This window comes from Aulostomus chinensis, chromosome 24, assembly GCF_037954235.1.
Source record: "Aulostomus chinensis isolate RoL2024-O1b breed Wild chromosome 24, RoL_Achi_v1.0, whole genome shotgun sequence".
Lineage (NCBI taxonomy): Eukaryota > Metazoa > Chordata > Actinopteri > Syngnathiformes > Aulostomidae > Aulostomus > Aulostomus chinensis.
This window is the reverse complement of record NC_141343.1, coordinates 11958999-11976242: the sequence shown is the minus strand read 5'-3', so window position 1 is coordinate 11976242 and position 17244 is coordinate 11958999. Positions and strand designations below refer to the sequence as shown.

At 46.0% G+C, this 17244-nt stretch overlaps 3 protein-coding genes across 11 annotated transcripts; 2 read left to right on the top strand and 1 right to left on the bottom strand.

Moving 5' to 3' along the window:
• The first annotated feature begins 83 nt into the window (after nt 1-83).
• ttc5 (tetratricopeptide repeat domain 5) lies at nt 84-3988 on the top strand. 2 transcript variants are annotated; one of them, XM_086196865.1, is made up of 9 exons: nt 84-146; nt 278-368; nt 1190-1322; nt 1414-1625; nt 1712-1862; nt 2056-2435; nt 2532-2746; nt 2831-2975; nt 3246-3988. In XM_086196865.1, the coding sequence occupies exons 2-9, from the start codon at nt 306-308 to the stop codon at nt 3363-3365; spliced, it is 1419 nt and encodes a 472-aa protein (XP_086052991.1). In that variant the 5' UTR covers nt 84-146; nt 278-305; the 3' UTR covers nt 3366-3988. The 2 variants fall into 2 exon arrangements, with proteins under 2 accessions (XP_086052991.1, XP_086052992.1); XM_086196866.1 differs by having other exon boundaries at nt 124-368; nt 2056-2147; nt 2232-2435; nt 3246-3983.
• Nucleotides 2772-7742, bottom strand: ccnb1ip1 (cyclin B1 interacting protein 1). 7 transcript variants are annotated; one of them, XR_015111736.1, is made up of 5 exons: nt 6303-7557; nt 6080-6226; nt 5687-5855; nt 4355-4574; nt 2772-2906 (listed from the first exon to the last, which is right to left on the bottom strand). XR_015111736.1 is itself a non-coding variant. In XM_086196867.1 (5 exons), the coding sequence occupies exons 2-5, from the start codon at nt 6597-6599 to the stop codon at nt 4411-4413; spliced, it is 777 nt and encodes a 258-aa protein (XP_086052993.1). In that variant the 5' UTR covers nt 6600-6603; nt 7595-7742; the 3' UTR covers nt 3660-4410. The 7 variants fall into 7 exon arrangements, 3 of the variants coding, with proteins under 3 accessions (XP_086052995.1, XP_086052993.1, XP_086052994.1); XR_015111737.1 differs by having other exon boundaries at nt 2796-2942; XM_086196867.1 differs by lacking the exon at nt 2772-2906 and adding an exon at nt 7595-7742 and having other exon boundaries at nt 3660-4574; nt 6303-6603.
• LOC147238735 (uncharacterized) lies at nt 4322-15779 on the top strand. 2 transcript variants are annotated; one of them, XM_086196859.1, is made up of 4 exons: nt 4322-4537; nt 9323-9404; nt 10906-14213; nt 14310-15779. In XM_086196859.1, the coding sequence occupies exons 2-4, from the start codon at nt 9329-9331 to the stop codon at nt 14541-14543; spliced, it is 3618 nt and encodes a 1205-aa protein (XP_086052985.1). In that variant the 5' UTR covers nt 4322-4537; nt 9323-9328; the 3' UTR covers nt 14544-15779. The 2 variants fall into 2 exon arrangements, with proteins under 2 accessions (XP_086052985.1, XP_086052986.1); XM_086196860.1 differs by lacking the exon at nt 9323-9404.
• The last annotated feature ends 1465 nt before the right edge of the window (nt 15780-17244 follow it).

The window sequence follows — 17244 nt, the reverse complement described above, 5'->3', positions numbered from 1 at the left end:
ACTAATTATAAATCTTATTAGTGAGTGCGAACAAAACGCATCTCACGTCCCTCCAAGACTATATTGAAAGCATTTTCTACGGAATCAATTTGAAGACGGACTCCCTCAACTTCCGGCATCGCTGAAATTAAAAGCCCGTTTCCGAGGTGCTAAAACTCACAGCATTCACGTCATCTTTGATCGAAATGACGGCTTTCTGTCAACAAATACAAAGTATAATATTGGCTTTGAAGCTCTTTTCTTAAATTAGTTCCTGTCTCTCGCTGCTCTTCACCAGGGTTTTGCTCCTCGGAGCTACAGAAAAGATGGCGGAGGAGGAGAAAAGCGGCGAGCCGGTGGAAGAGAAAAACGAATTGCAAATTATTAAGGTAAATGTATTTTTGGATGTCACGGGAGTATTAAAACCCAGAGGGTATTTTTCAGTTCTATTTTCTACTTTTCACGTCTTTAATTTTGTCTTTTGCCTTTTGTTTGTTGGCTGTTCTTATCCTGAACTAATCGTTACAATAACAGTCCCCACTTAGTGTGGTTCTCAGCCTTTATTTCTTATCTCATTCCTTGTAAACTACCTCTGAAAATTGAATTAACCTAGAAACATGTTTCCAAGTATGCTCAATGTGCCTGCTTAAATCTTTGCTGAGTCACCTGATTGTCTAGGTTCCTGAGAACCTAAACGCATCAAACGCAGGCATTGAGACTTTCATTTATTCTGTAGACAAGACCTATTTTCACACCTAAGCTATCATGTTGGCACAAAAAAAGGGGTGTTAAGAAGGTATAAATCTGATAAGTGTTAAGGATACAATAAAAATATCTAGTCCAAGACTAGTAGTGTGTGTCTCCAGGTGGTTACAGCCCGTACGCAGGACAAAATATAGAGGTTAAAATATGTCCACACATTACATTGACATATCAAAGTTAGCTCGTGAGTCAATAAAGGGTTTGGAGCTGTTGATCTAGTCAGAAGGGCATTAAAGATGAAATCAAATATCTCGTTACAATGCGACTTATTAATTTTTCGTTTATAGGAATGTGAATAAATCAAACCAAAACCAACGTCCCAGTGAAAACCAATCATGTCACATGATGGTTTCTCTCCTGCTCGGTGTTCTACTACAGACGGAAGCATGGCTTTTGGTTTATTTTTAACTGCGGCTGATTGAAGCTTCTTCCCCCTCGGCTGTTGCAGGAGCTGGTGGACGACCTGTATAATTTCAGAGATCGCTATTTTGAGACTCACGGTTTGGAGGAGGCCGGAAGAAAACAGCGTGACGTTGCACTGGAGATGGAAAAAACCCTGCAGATGCTTATGGAAAAAGAAGGTGATGACACAACACTGTAGGGTTTTTGTTGTTGTTGTTTTTTTAAATGTGCGTAAAATTCACTTGATCCTTCTTCTCTTTTTTTAACAAGAATGCTACAAACACAAAGCCGAGTTTCTGCTGCAGAAAGGGAGGTGTCTGAACGTAGCACCTGAATTCAGCGCCGTAGCAGAAGAGTGCCTTTCCCGGGCGGTAAAGCTGGAACCGGGCCTGGTTGAGGGCTGGAACGCACTGGGGGAACAGTACTGGAAAAACGGAGACCTGGTCGGTGCCAAGAACTGCCTCAGTGGAGCCTTGCAGCAGGTAACGGGAGGAGGAGGAGGAAGCGGTTCTGGGTGGGATTTAACCACTGGATTGATGACTCGTCTTTTTTTCTTCCTCCTGTACAGAGCAAAAACAAGGTGTCTCTGCGCCACCTGTCGATGCTGCTGAGGCAGCTGCCGGCACCTGATAGCGTCGCCCACGGCAAGCAGGTGCTGGAGAGCGTGGACTTGGCCCGACAAGCTGTTCAGCTGGACGTCACGGATGGAGCCTCCTGGTGTGAGTGGAATCTAAGGGGCCTCACATCATGTTCCGTTGTTCTGTTTTTATCAGGCGATCCCGCGGTGACCTTTGCAACGCCACCGTAGTATCTCCACCATGTGTGAAATAACCCTCCCAAGAGGGTTTGTCTTGTTCTGACAGCGTCAAGAGAATTCACCCAACAAGTCTGCTTTTCTTTTTGTCTCGACAGACATCTTAGGTAACGCCTATGTGTCCCTGTTCTTCTGCTGTGGACAGAACCCCCAGTTGTCTCAACAAGCTCTCAGTGCCTACGCACAATCTGTGAGTACGCGCGCTTACAAGCACTTGCGCTGTTGGAAATCAAGCCCGTCCTCTTACATTCTCCCCATCTCCTTGGCCTCTCAGGAGAAAGTGGACCGAGTGGCCTCCTGCTACCCAGATCTGCATTTCAACCGAGCCACGCTGTTCCAATATGAGGAGATGTTTGGTTCAGCGCTGGAAGGCTACAGCCGTGCAGCAGTGCTTGATCCAGGCTGGAAGGAACCTCCGGAGAGAGAAAAGCAGTTGCTGGAGTACCTGGGCAAGGTCACGGAACTCTTACAGAACAAGGTGGGAGAACCTTGATGGTACTATCAGGATGAGAGTACTGTCTTTCATCACAAGGTGGCAGCAAAGTCCAGCGACATGTTGCATGTGTATCTGCAGGGGAAGGTGAAAGCGCGGCGGTTAAGGACCATGCTCTCCAACCTCAGCACATCAGCCTTGGGTCCCTGCTCCTCCCCTCAGTTCCGCTCGCCATCTGGCCGCGTGGGCAGCCTGGAGCCTCAGACCCTGTCCTCTCTCACACACGGCCACAACGCCGGGGTGGCGGCCCTGGGCAAAGTGGTGTTCAGTCTGGCATCTGAGGGTCGTATGGCCTTGTAAGTTCCCCGTCAGCCTCGATGGCGATGTGGAGAAGATCTTCTTTTTGGTGGCTGTTGTTAAAGTTGGCTCTTTATTTCCAGTACGTTCGGGATGGTGGACAGTGAGGAGACGTGCATCGTGGTGATGGTGTACAACACCGCAGACAGCTGGGGAGTCCTGATAGGAGACACCGTTGTCATTCCTGAACCGCACCTCAAACGACACAGTATATCGCACAAAGATACGGTCAGTGTTTAGTAGCTGTCTGGGAAAAAAATGGCATTGACCATTCCTTGTGAGTCGCGAGCAGAAAAACGAATGAAAAAAATCAGGAAAACCATCAGGTGAGCACACCAGAAACGTTGTCATCCTCACAATAACTTTCACGTGCTCACCAGGAACGTTCTCGTGCTCACCTGAAGTTTTCCTATTTTCACCACTTTTTTTGTCCTCTTCCAGGCTCAGTGCTAATTCACCGTAACACTAACTCTACCCCCCGTTCCCCCCCCCCCCCAGTCATTTGACTTCAGAAGTATACGCGTGGACTCTCCTCTGCTCATTATCGTCAACGGCAAGAAACAAACCATCCAGAGTCAGATGGCGGCGTCGGTCAGCTACACGCCTCAGAGCGAATGAGGCCAGCGAGGGAGGCCGGATGACCACGAGAGATGCAGGACATGGGAGGAGCGTTGCGGGGAGAGTGACGATGCGACAGTCGGTGCCTGTTTTCTGTTTTTTGTACATAGCGCTCGTCATGCGGCACTGTCTTAACTTTATTCCTATTTATAAACATTTTCTTTCGTATTCTGTTGTTCTGGAGCAACATTATGTTCTTTTGAAAATGAACCAATCATGATGTCATTGTAAATTTTATCCCGGGGCGGGGGGGGGGGGTGTGTCCTCTTTTAGCTCAAATGTCCTGCTGATGTTTCTTAAATCAGCAACCAAGCAAAGTGGAGAAAGTTCTTTGACTCTGTGGTTCTTTTGACTCTTCTTACTCAAATATGAGGGGCCGAAACAGCAGAGCCCCGGACACAGGATCAGTCCCAGCTCTCTACTCTAAGGTGGGGTTGTGTTGGTTTTAGTGTCCCCTCGTTCTCCCATCCACACCAGGATCTTTCCCTAAATAATGAGTATTTATGAGGCCATAAACCAGCATTTGATACTTTAAGATTTTGTTCTTTGTTGGGGGGGGAGGGCGCAAAATGTCTTGTCATTTTTTTTTGTCAACTTGTTTTTACAATAAAATATAAATATTAAAAAAATAATAATCAGGAGTAAAACATTTTTATTTCAAATGTTCCTTGCTGTTTTTTTTTTTTAGCGTGTCGGGTCTGTGATGCTGGATTACATTTCCTCTAGTATCTCAGGTTTAAAGTCAATACTGAGGATAAAAATCTCTTCCAAGGGGGGTCGGCGGCACGTTGACGTCTTGGATGCTTCGTAACGTGGCGGCGTAAACAGAGTTTGTGTTGTGTTTCCAGTCTAGATCGCGCACATATAGAGACCAAGATAGAAGAGTAGATTTCAGTCAAATACGGGGTATTATTGGCCAAAAACACGTTTGACCTTTAAGGTACAAAAAATGACAAAAATGAGGTCAAACACCTTCAACTGACAGTTACCATGCCAACGGAACACGTAAACATGTAGAAGTGGAGCTCCAGCCACTGTGGAACCTTCAGTGCTTCTTATAGGGCCGACTTTTCTCCCTGGCAGGGGAGCGGAACTGGAAGAAGGGCCTGCCCCCGTCAGCCTCCAGGCAGGAGAAGAAGCGACTCTCTCCGTCGTGGCTCACTGAGAAGCAGGTAGGGCTTCTCCTGGGAGTGGCCTCCAGAGCCGTCCCTGGTGGGTGACACGTGTGTGTGTGGGGGGGTCCCTCATTATCATACGGAGTCAAATTCCCTTACACGAACAATCAGCCTGTTACCCCTCCTGCTTCTCTCTCCGCGGCTTCACAACAACAACGCCTACAGAGATGCTTTTGTGACATTGTTCTAGCGGCGGTTCCTTCCTTTACTCGTTCATCATGAGGACCTGGAACACCTACGTAGGAACCAGGCGTGACTAATTAGTATATTAAACCACGGATTTCTCCAGTCAGAACAAAACACATATTTTACCCCCCCCTTAAATCCAGATTTTCTTCAGGATTCCTTTGTCTGAGCAGCTGAATCCTTCATTTCCAATCATAGGGAACGATCAATTACTCATATTAGAGAGGCAGTTGTGGGTTGTTTTTTTTTACTGGAATTGACTGAATCCAACTGATATTTGATTATTTAAGCTCTTATTACCAGCAGGAGCTGCCCTGGGACGTTCTTCTCAGTGCCAGTGGATTAAGTTACCATTGATCGTATTTCAAGATATACAAAAAAAAACCAATAACTTTCTAATGACATTTGATCTTAAGGACACTGAATGTATCCCCCTATTTAAAATAAAAAAAAAAAAAACATTTAAAAGGAGGGAAAAATATTTTTAAAAGATATATGAGCAAAATATGCATAGGTGTACACAGGAATGTAGTATTTGAAACCTAATTATTCACTATTTCAACAAAACTTAGGTCTCAGACAGGTTTTTTTTTGCCAATAAGTTTGCATGATTTTTCCTGCACCTTTGAGTTCCCATTTCATGACCATACACTCGCCGACAGGTCCGTTCGCGCACAATGAAATGAATGCAAACACTACAAATGTATCCGCGTATATTTTAGAGAAATCAGTGATAAGCTACCGACTCTGATATGTTATAAAAGGACGATTTTCACAAAACCATCCGTGCTTCTAAAATGCTGACTTTTGACTCAAATTTCAATAACTTCTGCAAAATTTCACAGCTTTTCTAAATAGAAAAATTTTAAAAATATTCAATCCAGGCCTGGAAATGACAATTTTCCAGGTTTTTTTTTTCTTTTTCTTTTGCCGGACCGACTCTGAAACAGCTCTTCTTACCTGTGCTGATGCCCCGGTAGCCAGGTTTAGACGGGGTCTCTATCTCGCCCACCACCATATTCCTCAGCCTGAGCGAGTCGTAGAGACCCTGTAACTTCTGGTACTGTCTGTTCCTCTCCATCAGCCTCTCGGACACCTCGCTGTGCTTCCTCTTGTACTCCTCCATCACCTGGTGGATTGTAGAGTTGTTATTCTTGAAAAAAAAAAACTAAAAACAAATGCAAATAGACACCCAAGAGTTCCAGCACCAGTATTTCACTCTAATATTAAACAAATCTGGATCAGAACGTAGACAAGGTCACTCCCCACTCCCAACTTTCACATAATCTCTTCTTAAGTAGAAGAAAGAGTTGCATTGACAATCAAACATGATACTTTAAGTCTGCACTTTACTTTCTTCAGGGAGGTGATTTCTCCTCTCATGGCAGAGAGCTCCAGTTCTCTCGCCTGGTTCTGCTGGGTCAAAACCTTCTCCATCTGCTTCAGCTGGGCCTCGGCCCGGGACACGTTGTACTCCTGATACATCCGCTCCTGGTGGACCTGTGTGGTGGAGATCATCTGATTTACACACACGTCCTGCAATGTCAATACACATTTCAGGCAGGATGTATTTGACCTGATAGCTCCAGAAGGCCAGAGCGCGGGCGGTGATGTCCAGAACGATGTCTGGACGCAGGCCTGCCAACACCATGGCTTTGTAGTCCTCGGACGGTGACAGCTCCGTCCTCACGATGTCCAGTTTCCCAGACAGAGCGGAGGAGCAAGCCGGGCAGATGGCGGGGGAGCGGCTGAATTCTCCGGACCCGTGTTGATCACAGAAAACGTGCGAGCAGGCCGTGACCCAGGCGAAGCCGCTCAACTTGGTCCGACATTTTGGAAAGTTGCACAGGAGGGTGTCGTCGCAGAGAGACATGGTCCTGTTGGAGAGTGCAAAAGCACTGCGATAAATCCTCTCTTCATGAGGGTTCTAATATTCGTCCTCATGAATCTGTGGTGCTTCTGGTGTTCCTGATATTTTGCCCATCCAGTTTACAGTAATTCAGGTTCAAAGCATCAATCTTATCTTGGAGTATGCTGGTATCTCAAGAGGAGAAGCACAGGCATGGAGGATTCTACCCTCCTCTTTTGGTCCTCTGGAAAAACATTACAGTATGATATTTCTTGATATGTGTTAATTTACTACTCTCCCCTTGTCAAATAAGCAAATTAAATACAAATACTTTAGAAATTTATGCTATCAAACACTTTCAAGGCATTTTCAGTCATTATTTTCCCAAAAATCTATCATTTCATTTTCAAATAAAGCCAAAAGGATCTATGAGGTTTTTTAGGGAAATATGAGTTTACTAGTATCAACTTCTCAATTCTATGTTTGTGATAATATTCTGTGGCAAGTAACAACAAATTGGGTTGTTAATGTAAAAAAGAAGCATTAATATAGGCTAATATTCACGAGAGATTCACTTTGACTTCTAGCTAGGATGTAACTATCACAAAAATGCCAGGTAAGAAGACCTGTTGACATTCATTATTACAGATATTATAATTTTGCTGGGTTCATTCGGCTATGTCTGGCTAGCACGTGTATTAGCGCAAGGTTCAATTCGGCTAGCATGGGAGTTAGCCTGTAACGGTCCATGACATGCTAGCGTCATTAGCCAGGTGGCTAACACGAGCTATCAGCATTCGTTGCTGTCAAACCATGCTAGCATAAACTGCAGTATCAGCTAGCTCGCGTTCTTTCAACTTCTGTTTCGTTTAACTTGCTTTACTCATGAAACGGCCTATTTTTTATTTTCTTTTTTGTTTGTTTGGGGTTTTTTGGGGGGAGGGGTCGAACTTCGCCAAACGTGACAAAATTTAAATCGTTTTAGCGGCGAATTTGTCAACGCGGTTTTCATAACTCACCTTTTTTTTTTAACCTCAAGCTCAGGTAGCAGCAGGTGACGCTAATCATCGCTGTAAACCGATTGGCTAATTACACGCTTCCTGCGATTTTTCGCTTAATTTAAAGCCATAACGTCCAAAAGAGACACAAAACAGTTCTAAGGAGAAAGAAGCTTCAGGAAATATATTTGACTATACTTAACATATATATATACACACACACACACACACACACACACACACACACACACATATATATATATATATATATATATATATATATTTTTTTTTTTTTCCCCCAGGTGTTACTTATAATTTTGCCAAGTAAAACTTTTTTGTGTTCATGTATGTCATTCATTTCCTCTAAACTCTCCCCAGGCCTGTATGTATGATATGAGACACCTACTTAAACATGGCCCACCTCCTCCTCCCACCCCCCCCGTCTTTTATCCAAACCTCCACGTGGTACAGGAGTGAAGGGGGGGGGGTGTTGGGGTGGGAGGTGGGAGGAGGTGGGGGGTGTTGGGGTGGGAGGTGGGAGGAGGGGGGGGGGTGAAAGGGGGGCATTGTGCTGAGCAGCAGCGGATCCGGGGGTTCATAGTGAGAGAGGGGAGATGCTCACTCAACTGTGTCCAGCTCCCTATTGTCAAAGATCCCCATCTATTCTCTTCCTTTTAAATAGAGCTCCAGTGTAAGATGTTTTTTTTTTAGGGTGGGTGGGGGCGTTTGTGTGGGGTGGTGGTGTTGGTGGTGGTGGGGGGGTGGGGGGGGTGGGGCTTGGTGATTATAACACACAAAATACATGCATGTGGAAAAGCTGTGTGGCCCCTCTTGCCGTTCATAATTGGCCCTATTGAAACCAAAGACTAGAAATATTGCCGGTACACTTCTCATTTGGCACAAGACGGATTTGTGACTCTCATGGAGACCACCTGCTACTCAATTATGAGATTGTATTATCATCCACATTGGTGAGGGGTACACCTGGGGGGCGGGGGGGGGGGGGCTACATTAAAAAAAAAAAGACGTTGTCACCTGTTGTTTTTGCATCTTAATTTGGAATCTAATTGATTCCGCTACCGGTAACGATTAACACGTTTATTATCATTTTATTCACAAATGGCTGAGTAATGCTCATTTTTTTTAATGTGCGTTTTAGGCGTCCATTGAAAGTTTATAGCCGCAGTGCGAGTGTGTAAAGAACAAAAATAAAGCCGGGTGAGAAAGAGAGACGGGGGGAGACAGAGAGAGAGAGAGAGAGAGGGAGAGGGAGGCTGTGAGTTACACGCTATTGAAATGCAAATATCATGGAAGAACAAGGAGTGGTTCTGTGTGCGTAGTGTGTGTTTGTGTGTGTGTTCTCTGTATGTGCATGCAGCGGGGCAGCAGTGGGAGAGGAGGGGCGCAAATTGGACAAGTTTTTTTTGGGGGGGGGTAGAGGAGACTTTAGAAAACAGCCACACACACGCACTCAGGAGCTTCCTATGACACGGTGGAGAACACATCTGCTTTCTTTCTTTTTTTGACTTTAAAAAAAAAAAATCCATTAGGAATTTTTTTTTTCGATTCTTCTTTTCTTTTTTTTTTAAATTTCATTTTTATATCGAGCTTTGGATTTTGCGCAGCTTTTAAACTACTTGTGGATGTTTCAAGAGCGCATCCAAGTGTGCAAAAAAAAAAAAAAAAAAACCCAAACGCGTCTGGGTGCCATTCAATCGACCGATGCCCCCCTCTCTGTTTGACTCGCAGTGAATCATGTCACGCCGGAAACAGAAGCGACCGCAGCATCTTGTTAATGCGGATCCGGGGGGCCTCAAGCTGCTATCTCACGGTGAGGAAAAAAAACATCTTTATGATTTTGTTTCGTGCAGGATTTCTCGCAGCTCATTTGCAATCTGAGAAAAAAAAAACCTGTATGTCGCATAAAGATGGTGAATGTAGTGGTTTCTCTTTGATTTACGTCGTTTGCATTGATGTGTTGTAGATGCATGCTCACATTCCATTATATCTGATATTTTTTAAAAAGTTTCCTAGAACCCACCACCACCACCACTGCTTAGTCATTCACTGTTGTGGGCCCCCGCTTAATGGAGGCCACAGGCACGATGGTGGCCAATAAACTTGTCCCTGTTAAGTGAGTCGAGGAGGATTAGCCAACATACATCTGTGGCCATTTTCATGTGCTGCTCGTCCTCTAGGAAACCAACCGGGCCACTCCGCCGCTGGCTGCTGGAGGTCTTTGATTCCCTCTTATTTGTTAACAATAAGGTGCATGGGTGGGGGGAAGGGACGGCAGTGTCTTTGGTAAAGATTAATCTTCCACCCTTTTATTCTTGGTTTGCTCTTCATCCGCGCTTTTCTTCCAGATGCAACCCCTCTTCCTCCATTCTTCAATAACAGTTTTTTTTTGCCCCCCCCCCCTCCCTCCAACTCCCAGCCCCCCAACTGATTGACTGTATACTACTTTTTTTTTGGGGGGGGGGGGGGGGTTTGGATGGATGAAAGATGCATAGGTGACTGCTTGGACTGTGCTGGCAGTCTCTAACTCAACTTCCACAAATGAAATCTGAACTTCAGATTTGTGATTATTTATATGTTGCCCAGCAGGTTCAGGTTTATTTATTACTCACAGAGAAGGAATTTCACCGAGGTATAGCCTTTCATTCCATCACTATACCTCTCCAGGAGGGAATAGTTAGTTTGTCTCTCCATTGTTGTTACCCTCCCCCCTTCTTTTTCTTTCTACTCTTTCTCACTCTGTGCTCAAGATTCTGAAAGAATTTGACCTCTGAGCGGCAGAGGTTAGATTAGTTGACCAATCAGAAAGTCTGGACAGTGCTCAGATCCCTTAGCATGGCCTGACCCTTGACCTCTACTGTGACGTAAAGGGGGAAGGGTGAATAGGGAGATGAAAGACGTAAGTGCTATAGGGAGGGGGGTGGGTTAAGAGGGGTTATGGGTTGTCTTGGTGATGCCCATTGTCCTCTAAAATGTGTTGCTATAGCAGCAAGGTGGTCTATGAGCTTTTTTGTGTGCGCAAGATGTTTGAGGAGTTTTTGCTCCAGAGAGCACAGATTGAGACAAGACATTTCAAAGACTCATAGACTCGAAGAGTTTTCTGTCACTTGTTTATTTGCCAGTGCAAGGCCATTTCCTTGCAGGCATTTCTTTTGAAGTGGATCTTTAGGAATTTTCACAAGTGTGCAAATCAGTAAACAAGTGGAAGCTAAACGCAGTTTAAAAGTGAAGCAGAAAGTTTGTTATTATTTCAGACCTGGCTGATGCCCCTGAAGATAATTGTACACTCTTCTTTTTGTGCTGTCATTCCTCAGATGACCACCTGGGTATGAAGTCGCCATCCACCTCTCTTGGCTCAGAAGTGACTTCATCAGGATCCTCCTCCTCATCCCCCACCTCTCTCCAAGACTGCCAGCCGCCTCTGGCCCCTCGCCCATCCCCTGGTGGGCTCCACGCGCCCTCCTTACCCAACGAGAGCTCGCCTCCTCCACACTGGCCAAGCCACATCGCTCCCTTCACCACCTCCCTCCCTAACACTCACTCATCCCTTTCTCCAGACTTCCCTCACCCTTCGCTGTCTTCCCAGACACACTCACCTCCTCCCCTTGGTCAAACCTCAGGCTCCCACTCCCTGCCCCACCAAGGGAACTCTCATTCCACCATGACGTCCCCGACTATGGGCAGTTCAGCCACCACCACTACCTCCTCCTCTTCTTCCTCCTCATCTTCTCAGTGTGTGCCAGTTCAGCGCGACAGCTCCAGCCCAGGTCAGCAGCAGGCCTCTAGCTCTCCAGAACAGCAGATCCAGGTGCCCCCGACGCTTGCGGTGCTCCTGGAGGAGCTCAGGGTTTTGCAGCAGAGGCAGATCCACCAGATGCAGATTACAGAGGAAATCTGTCGGCATGTTCTAAGGCTTGGAGGGGCTGTCTTTGGCCAAGATAATAACACACAAGGTAGTGGTGCTGACAGCAACCACAAATCTGCAGGAGCGATGTCTTCATCACCCACACACCCTTCTACTGCCACTCCAGTAACTACAGCCTCATCACTTTTGACTGGCCTTCCATCGTCCCTCTTCCCCCAAACATCCATCTCCAAATCAGGCACTTCACATCTTCATGGCAGCAAGGCTCAATCCTCCTCTACCTCCTCCACTTCCTCATCCTTATCATCCACTATCAGCTCCTCTGTTGCTTCCTTACACCCACTGTCTTTGTCATTGGGGCTACCACCACGCTACCTCCATGAGAAATCCTCCAACACCACTACCTTTGGTCACAGCAATGGTATCAGTTTCCCGACTCCTCCTCTTCCTGCTACCAGCCATTCCCAGGACCTCCAGCCCAGCTCCTCCCTCGGTTCTGCTTCCTCATCTGGACGCCCTCAGCACGTCTGTCGTTTTTGTGGGAAGGTGTTGAGCAGTGATTCTTCCCTCCAGATCCATCTGAGGTCACACACAGGAGAGCGGCCCTACCAATGTCCAGTCTGCTTGAGTCGCTTCACGACTAGAGGGAACCTCAAAGCCCATTTCCTGAGACACAGAGAGCAGAACCCAGAGCTGTCACTCTCCTTGCTGCCCCCAGCGCTGTCAGAGCAGGCACAGAGCAGCTCAGCTACGGGTGCAATTCAGAGAAGGAGAAAACGGCGAGCTGATGATGATGAGTCATTTAATGGAGTGAAGGGAAGCATTCCTGGGATGACAGAGAACATGGCTTTAGGATTCCTAGCCGGTGCATCTTCTCGCCCCTCGCCTTCTTCTCTACCACTGCCCCCCTCAGTGGACATGGCACTGCTATCCACAGCCCACTCACTGCTACAGTTGAACAGAGCTTCAGCTGCAGCCAGCGCAGCAAGCACTGTACTACCTTCTTCCTCTTCGTCTTTATCCTCCTCCTCCACCTCCTCCATGGGAAGTCAGTACAAAGGAGCAAAGCAGCAACGGTTTGATGAAAATACGCCTCCTCACTCAACCCTCCATACAACCGCCTCATATTCACAACTGGCTCATCTTCCCAAGATTCTCTTCCCTGGAGGTACTTCCCCTCACCACCTTGCACTTCTTCGGTCCTCAGGCCACCCATCCACCTCACACCTCACTTCCCCTCATCAGCTGCCTTTCCCTTTCCCTCCTTTTCCCAAACCATCAACATCCTCTCCCTCCTCTCCGACCACATCTACACAGACCTCAGACACCTCCAAGTTGCAGCGACTGGTACAGAAGCTTGAAAAACAACCACAAGGAGGTACGTCTTCTTCCTCATCTGCCTCCTCTTCCTCCACCTCAGCACTAACCCATGCTGAAGCCAATGGGGACACTCAAGGCCATGACCTGAGCACCACCTCCAGTGCCTATCGCAGGGAAATGTTAGCTGCTCTTGGCCTAAGTCCAAGTGCTAATGTTGCAGGAATAGCAACCAGCCAGGGAGTCTCAGGTTCTAACACAACCATCACTGCCACCACTCAATCTCTGCCTACTGCCCAGGCAGCAAATCAGTGTGGAGTGTGCATGCGCGTCCTCAGCTGTCCCAGAGCTCTGCGTTTGCATCAGGCCACACATCTGGGTGAACGCCCCTTCCCTTGTAAGCTTTGCGGACGTTCCTTCTCCACAAAGGGTAGCCTGAGGGCCCACCTGGCCACTCACCGTGCAAGACCACCCAACTCCCGAGCCCTGAACTCCTGCCCGTTGTGCCCACGCAAGTTCACCAATGCCTTAGTTCTTCAGCACCACATCCGCTTACATCTAGGAGGGCAAATACCACCTGATGAAGACATGACACCTGAAGATGGTGCTGAAATTCTGAATGCTGTTGATGATGGTGAGACTAAATCCAGTGGATCCCCATCTAAAGCCCAGCAACTCCTCCCCTTGGCCTTAACAACAGGCTCCAAGTCTCCAGTTGCTGCTCTGGATTCAAGGTCTGCTCCAAAGCAATCCACAGCTGCTGAAGTAACTTCTGTGAAGACAGAAGAGTCTGAGGGTTCAACACCCAGTGTTAGCCCACCTCTGACCCGTAACCCCCTCTCTGCAGGAGCAGAGGACCCCCTGCATATTAGAGACAATGCTCTAGCTGATGTTAGTCCCCTGAATGGCCCAAAATACTCTGAGGAGGAGACCCAGGCTGACCTGGGCAAAGCACCCATAACTGGTTCTCATTCAGCTGTAATGAATGGAGATGCAGGAGACACCCCTCTATCCCTCTGTGTTGTAAAGCCCGATGCAGAAAAGAATATACTGAACAAGGGGGAACCTAAAGAGGAGTCCACAATTCCTCCTGATTCCAACCCAAAAACCCAAGCTGCTAATCCTTTACCTGCACTCACCCCGCCTGCTAGCCCTAGAGCCATCCCAGAAGTAGAGGAGGCCTGTGGTGGTGTACCGCAGGAGCCACAGGAAAGAGATGCCGCCCAAAGTCAAGGGAAGAGTGAGACACCCAGAGAACCTTTGCTTGGATCAGACCTTGAGAGGGACACGCCAATGGAGGAGGATAACAGTGTACCAGAAAAGCCTTCAGAGGACCCAGAATCCTCTGTTGCAGTACCACAAGCCCAACCTCCCCGGCCAGACAAACCCTACAGCTGCTCCAAGTGTGGAAAGGCATACGCCAGCCGCAGTGGACTTAAGGTAAGACACTGAGGATATAAATTCAAAACTCTGCAAAAATTAAAATATCTTGAGAGTGAAAGACCTTTTTTTTTTTTTTGTCTCTCCCAACAACAGGGGCATATGAAAACTCACCCCGAGGTCATGACCAATGCCTCCTCCAAGGCTCAAACCAATGACAATGACTTTGCTGAGAATCAGAGTTCAAATCCAGCCAAGAAGATACCAGTACAGCAGGAAGTGAAGCAGATTGTGACAGAATCTCCAGAGAAAGGTGGCAGCACGAATCCACTCCCAAACAGTATTGGTTCGGACGAGGCTGGCGAGCCTATTGACACTGCTACTGTGTAGAGAAACGTTAGAAATGCTGAAGGACTGCAGTCAGTTTTTAAAGGGTTTTGACAAGGGAATGTATTTTTAATTGTTTTCTAGTCATTAATTCACGTTTACCTTTCACATTGGACGGATAGATCTAGTTTGTGGTGTAGTTATACTGCAAGAGATTTGTGAGTGTAGTACTTGAGTCATAGTATTTTTGTATCTTGAAGACCACAGCGAGGCCTTATTTTCCACACTCCGCAGCATTGTCCTGATGAGAATTAAATGCCTTTCTTTTGGGACAGCACATACTGTATGGTCAAGTAGTAGAAGCTGACTTGAAAATTAGGTGGTTCCAGAATTTTACAAACTCAATACCAAAACAGGCCATATTAGTCATGGCCAGTGTGTGTAAATATGAGCTGCAGTTACATTTTAAGCCTTTTTAAAAGAAAAAAAAAGTTACTTCCTTTTCCTTTAAAAAAAAAAATAAAAATGCAATGCTGCTGAATGCATGTTTCTGATGTGCTGAGTTGCACTGCGAGTTGCACCATGATCCTGTGCTGCCGAAACATCGACTGAAACCAACACACGCGAGCAATGATGACGACGACGATGATGATGGCGATGAATGTGTTAGACTCTCAGTAACTTTGTGAACAGTCCTGTACTTGTAGCTGTAGCAGCAAATGACCTTCCTGATGATTGTAGATCCATACTGTCGAGGTACACTTGAAGATGAGCCCGTCCGTTAAAGTCCCCCTCCTTCTTTTACAACCCCCTACCCCCCTTTCTTTTCTGCACCAGTCTCTCAAAGCACTTGAGAGTTTTCTGCTCCTGCAGAAATTGTCTGCACTCGCTACATTCCTGTTTAGCCCTTTGCTTTACCCCTTTTTAACTTTTTTCTTTTTGTAGCAACGATACAAACTATGTTCCCATGGATGCCATGTGTTGTATAAAAGATAAATAAAACAGTGGTGATATGAAGAAGATCTGTTTGCTTGATTTTGTTTGTTCTAGTTCTGTGTGTCTGGATTGGGGTTCCTTTGTCTGGGACACTGTCTCCTAATTCTGCTTTTTTTTTTTTTTGTCCTCAGTGTCTTTTAATATGTTTCAGTTCCCCAGTACGGTGTGTGTATGTGTGAAAAGGATAATCAGAGCCTGTATGAGTGTGATTGAGGGCGCAGCTGTAGAGGCCACCACCTCCCCCCCCACCCCCCGCTCTGTGTCATACTCTCTTTCATACGCACTCTCTTTCATTTTCTCTTTCATTTCTCTCCCTCACTCTTTCTGCTCCTATACCCACCCCCCACCCACCCCATGTAATGAGCTGACACACAGGAAGCTCTAATCCTCACACAATGCCACCCCTCTTCCCCCCAGAGTGACTGGGAGCGGGACAGGGGGCAACAGGGCCCAACCTGGCCCAGCTGTCCCCAAAATGGCTGTCTTTAATCCCTCCAGTTTTTAGTCTACAGGGGCTCCTGAAACCATGACAACTGGTAACCAAGGACAAGAATGGCCAGGGCAGAGAGCAAGACAAAGGGAGTGAAAGGAGCCATGTGTGAGAAGTTTGTCCACATGCATTGGAGAGCGACAAGGGACATGTCTCAATCAAAAAGGGTAATTTTAATAGTTTACAGTCAAGGAAAGAAGGCAAACCCTGAAGTCCACAGGTGTGACGGTGAGAGTTGCGAGCTTTGTTCACGCGTAGAACATTGATCAGTAATGATTACTCACACACTCTGAGGGCATCAATCACCTTAAGCAGGGAGGACAAAAGTGTTTGTGAGGTGTTAAAGGTCACGTAATACGCATTCGATTAATGAAGAATCAACAGACGCTCGGGAGACAAAAGACGATGCGGTGAAGTCATGAGATCGCAGCAGTTAAACTCTCAACCAGACAAAGAGGGAAGTACGTTAAAAACACATTGAAGCACTAATTTGGATACACATTTTTCTCTATTAGTATCAATGAATGTATCCAACCCAATGCACCAACATTTTGCCAAGGAATTCAGTAGTAGAACCCAATTGTGTATTGTTTTACAGAAATAGGTGCAGTGGTTAAATATATAAATGTGCAGTACATCTAAGTAAACGAGGGAAGGTGGTAGTCTCGTCCTGGGCTTTTAAGTAACATTATACAGTTTGAAAAATGCCTAATCATCTAAGCTGCAATGACATCCCCCTGAGGAACTTAGCACATTTTTAAATATTTGACAGGCATTCGATTTATTTAGCCAGACGAAAGAGTCTTGTCGTGATTTGATGTGTCTTATTTTTCATATGATATAAAATATATATATTTCATACGATATTTTCATTGAGATCTCTTACTCAGTTGGACTTCTGAATAAACAAACCCCGGCAGAAACTACATGCTGAATGTGACTTTTGAAAGAAAGTGAAACCAGTAAAACTCTGAAGGTTGGCCACAAGAGGGAGCTATTTTCATGCAGTTAAACTCCAATTGGTGACCTCATATTTCAACACTCAATCTTTTACTCACTTTATTTTACAATTATGTGATCATGACGTGATACACACGCACACACACCCCCATCCTGCATAATACAACCCATCAATGTTGTATTTTTTTATCCATACATTTTGGTATTGGTATGAATTTTTGAAGAAAAAGGTGACAAAAAAGTATTACACTGTATTTTTTTGTTTTTATCAAATGGGTTTCCTGTTGTGTAGACACAGGTGTATAATTTTTGCAAACA

Excerpts from the sequence above, each read along its gene's own strand:
- ttc5 (XM_086196865.1), top strand. The coding sequence starts at position 306 with ATGGCGGAGGAGGAGAAAAGCGGCGAGCCGGTGGAAGAGAAAAACGAA. Across the intron at positions 1,626-1,711 it reads TCAGTGGAGCCTTGCAGCAG|AGCAAAAACAAGGTGTCTCT; the intron begins GTAACGGGAGGA and ends CCTCCTGTACAG. Across the intron at positions 1,863-2,055 it reads CACGGATGGAGCCTCCTGGT|ACATCTTAGGTAACGCCTAT; the intron begins GTGAGTGGAATC and ends TTGTCTCGACAG.
- ccnb1ip1 (XM_086196867.1), bottom strand. The coding sequence starts at position 6,599 with ATGTCTCTCTGCGACGACACCCTCCTGTGCAACTTTCCAAAATGTCGG. Across the intron at positions 6,227-6,302 it reads TGGCCTTCTGGAGCTATCAG|GTCCACCAGGAGCGGATGTA; the intron begins GTCAAATACATC and ends TCCACCACACAG. Across the intron at positions 5,856-6,079 it reads AAATCACCTCCCTGAAGAAA|GTGATGGAGGAGTACAAGAG; the intron begins GTAAAGTGCAGA and ends ACAATCCACCAG.
- LOC147238735 (XM_086196859.1), top strand. The coding sequence starts at position 9,329 with ATGTCACGCCGGAAACAGAAGCGACCGCAGCATCTTGTTAATGCGGAT. Across the intron at positions 9,405-10,905 it reads CCTCAAGCTGCTATCTCACG|ATGACCACCTGGGTATGAAG; the intron begins GTGAGGAAAAAA and ends GTCATTCCTCAG. Across the intron at positions 14,214-14,309 it reads CCAGCCGCAGTGGACTTAAG|GGGCATATGAAAACTCACCC; the intron begins GTAAGACACTGA and ends TCCCAACAACAG.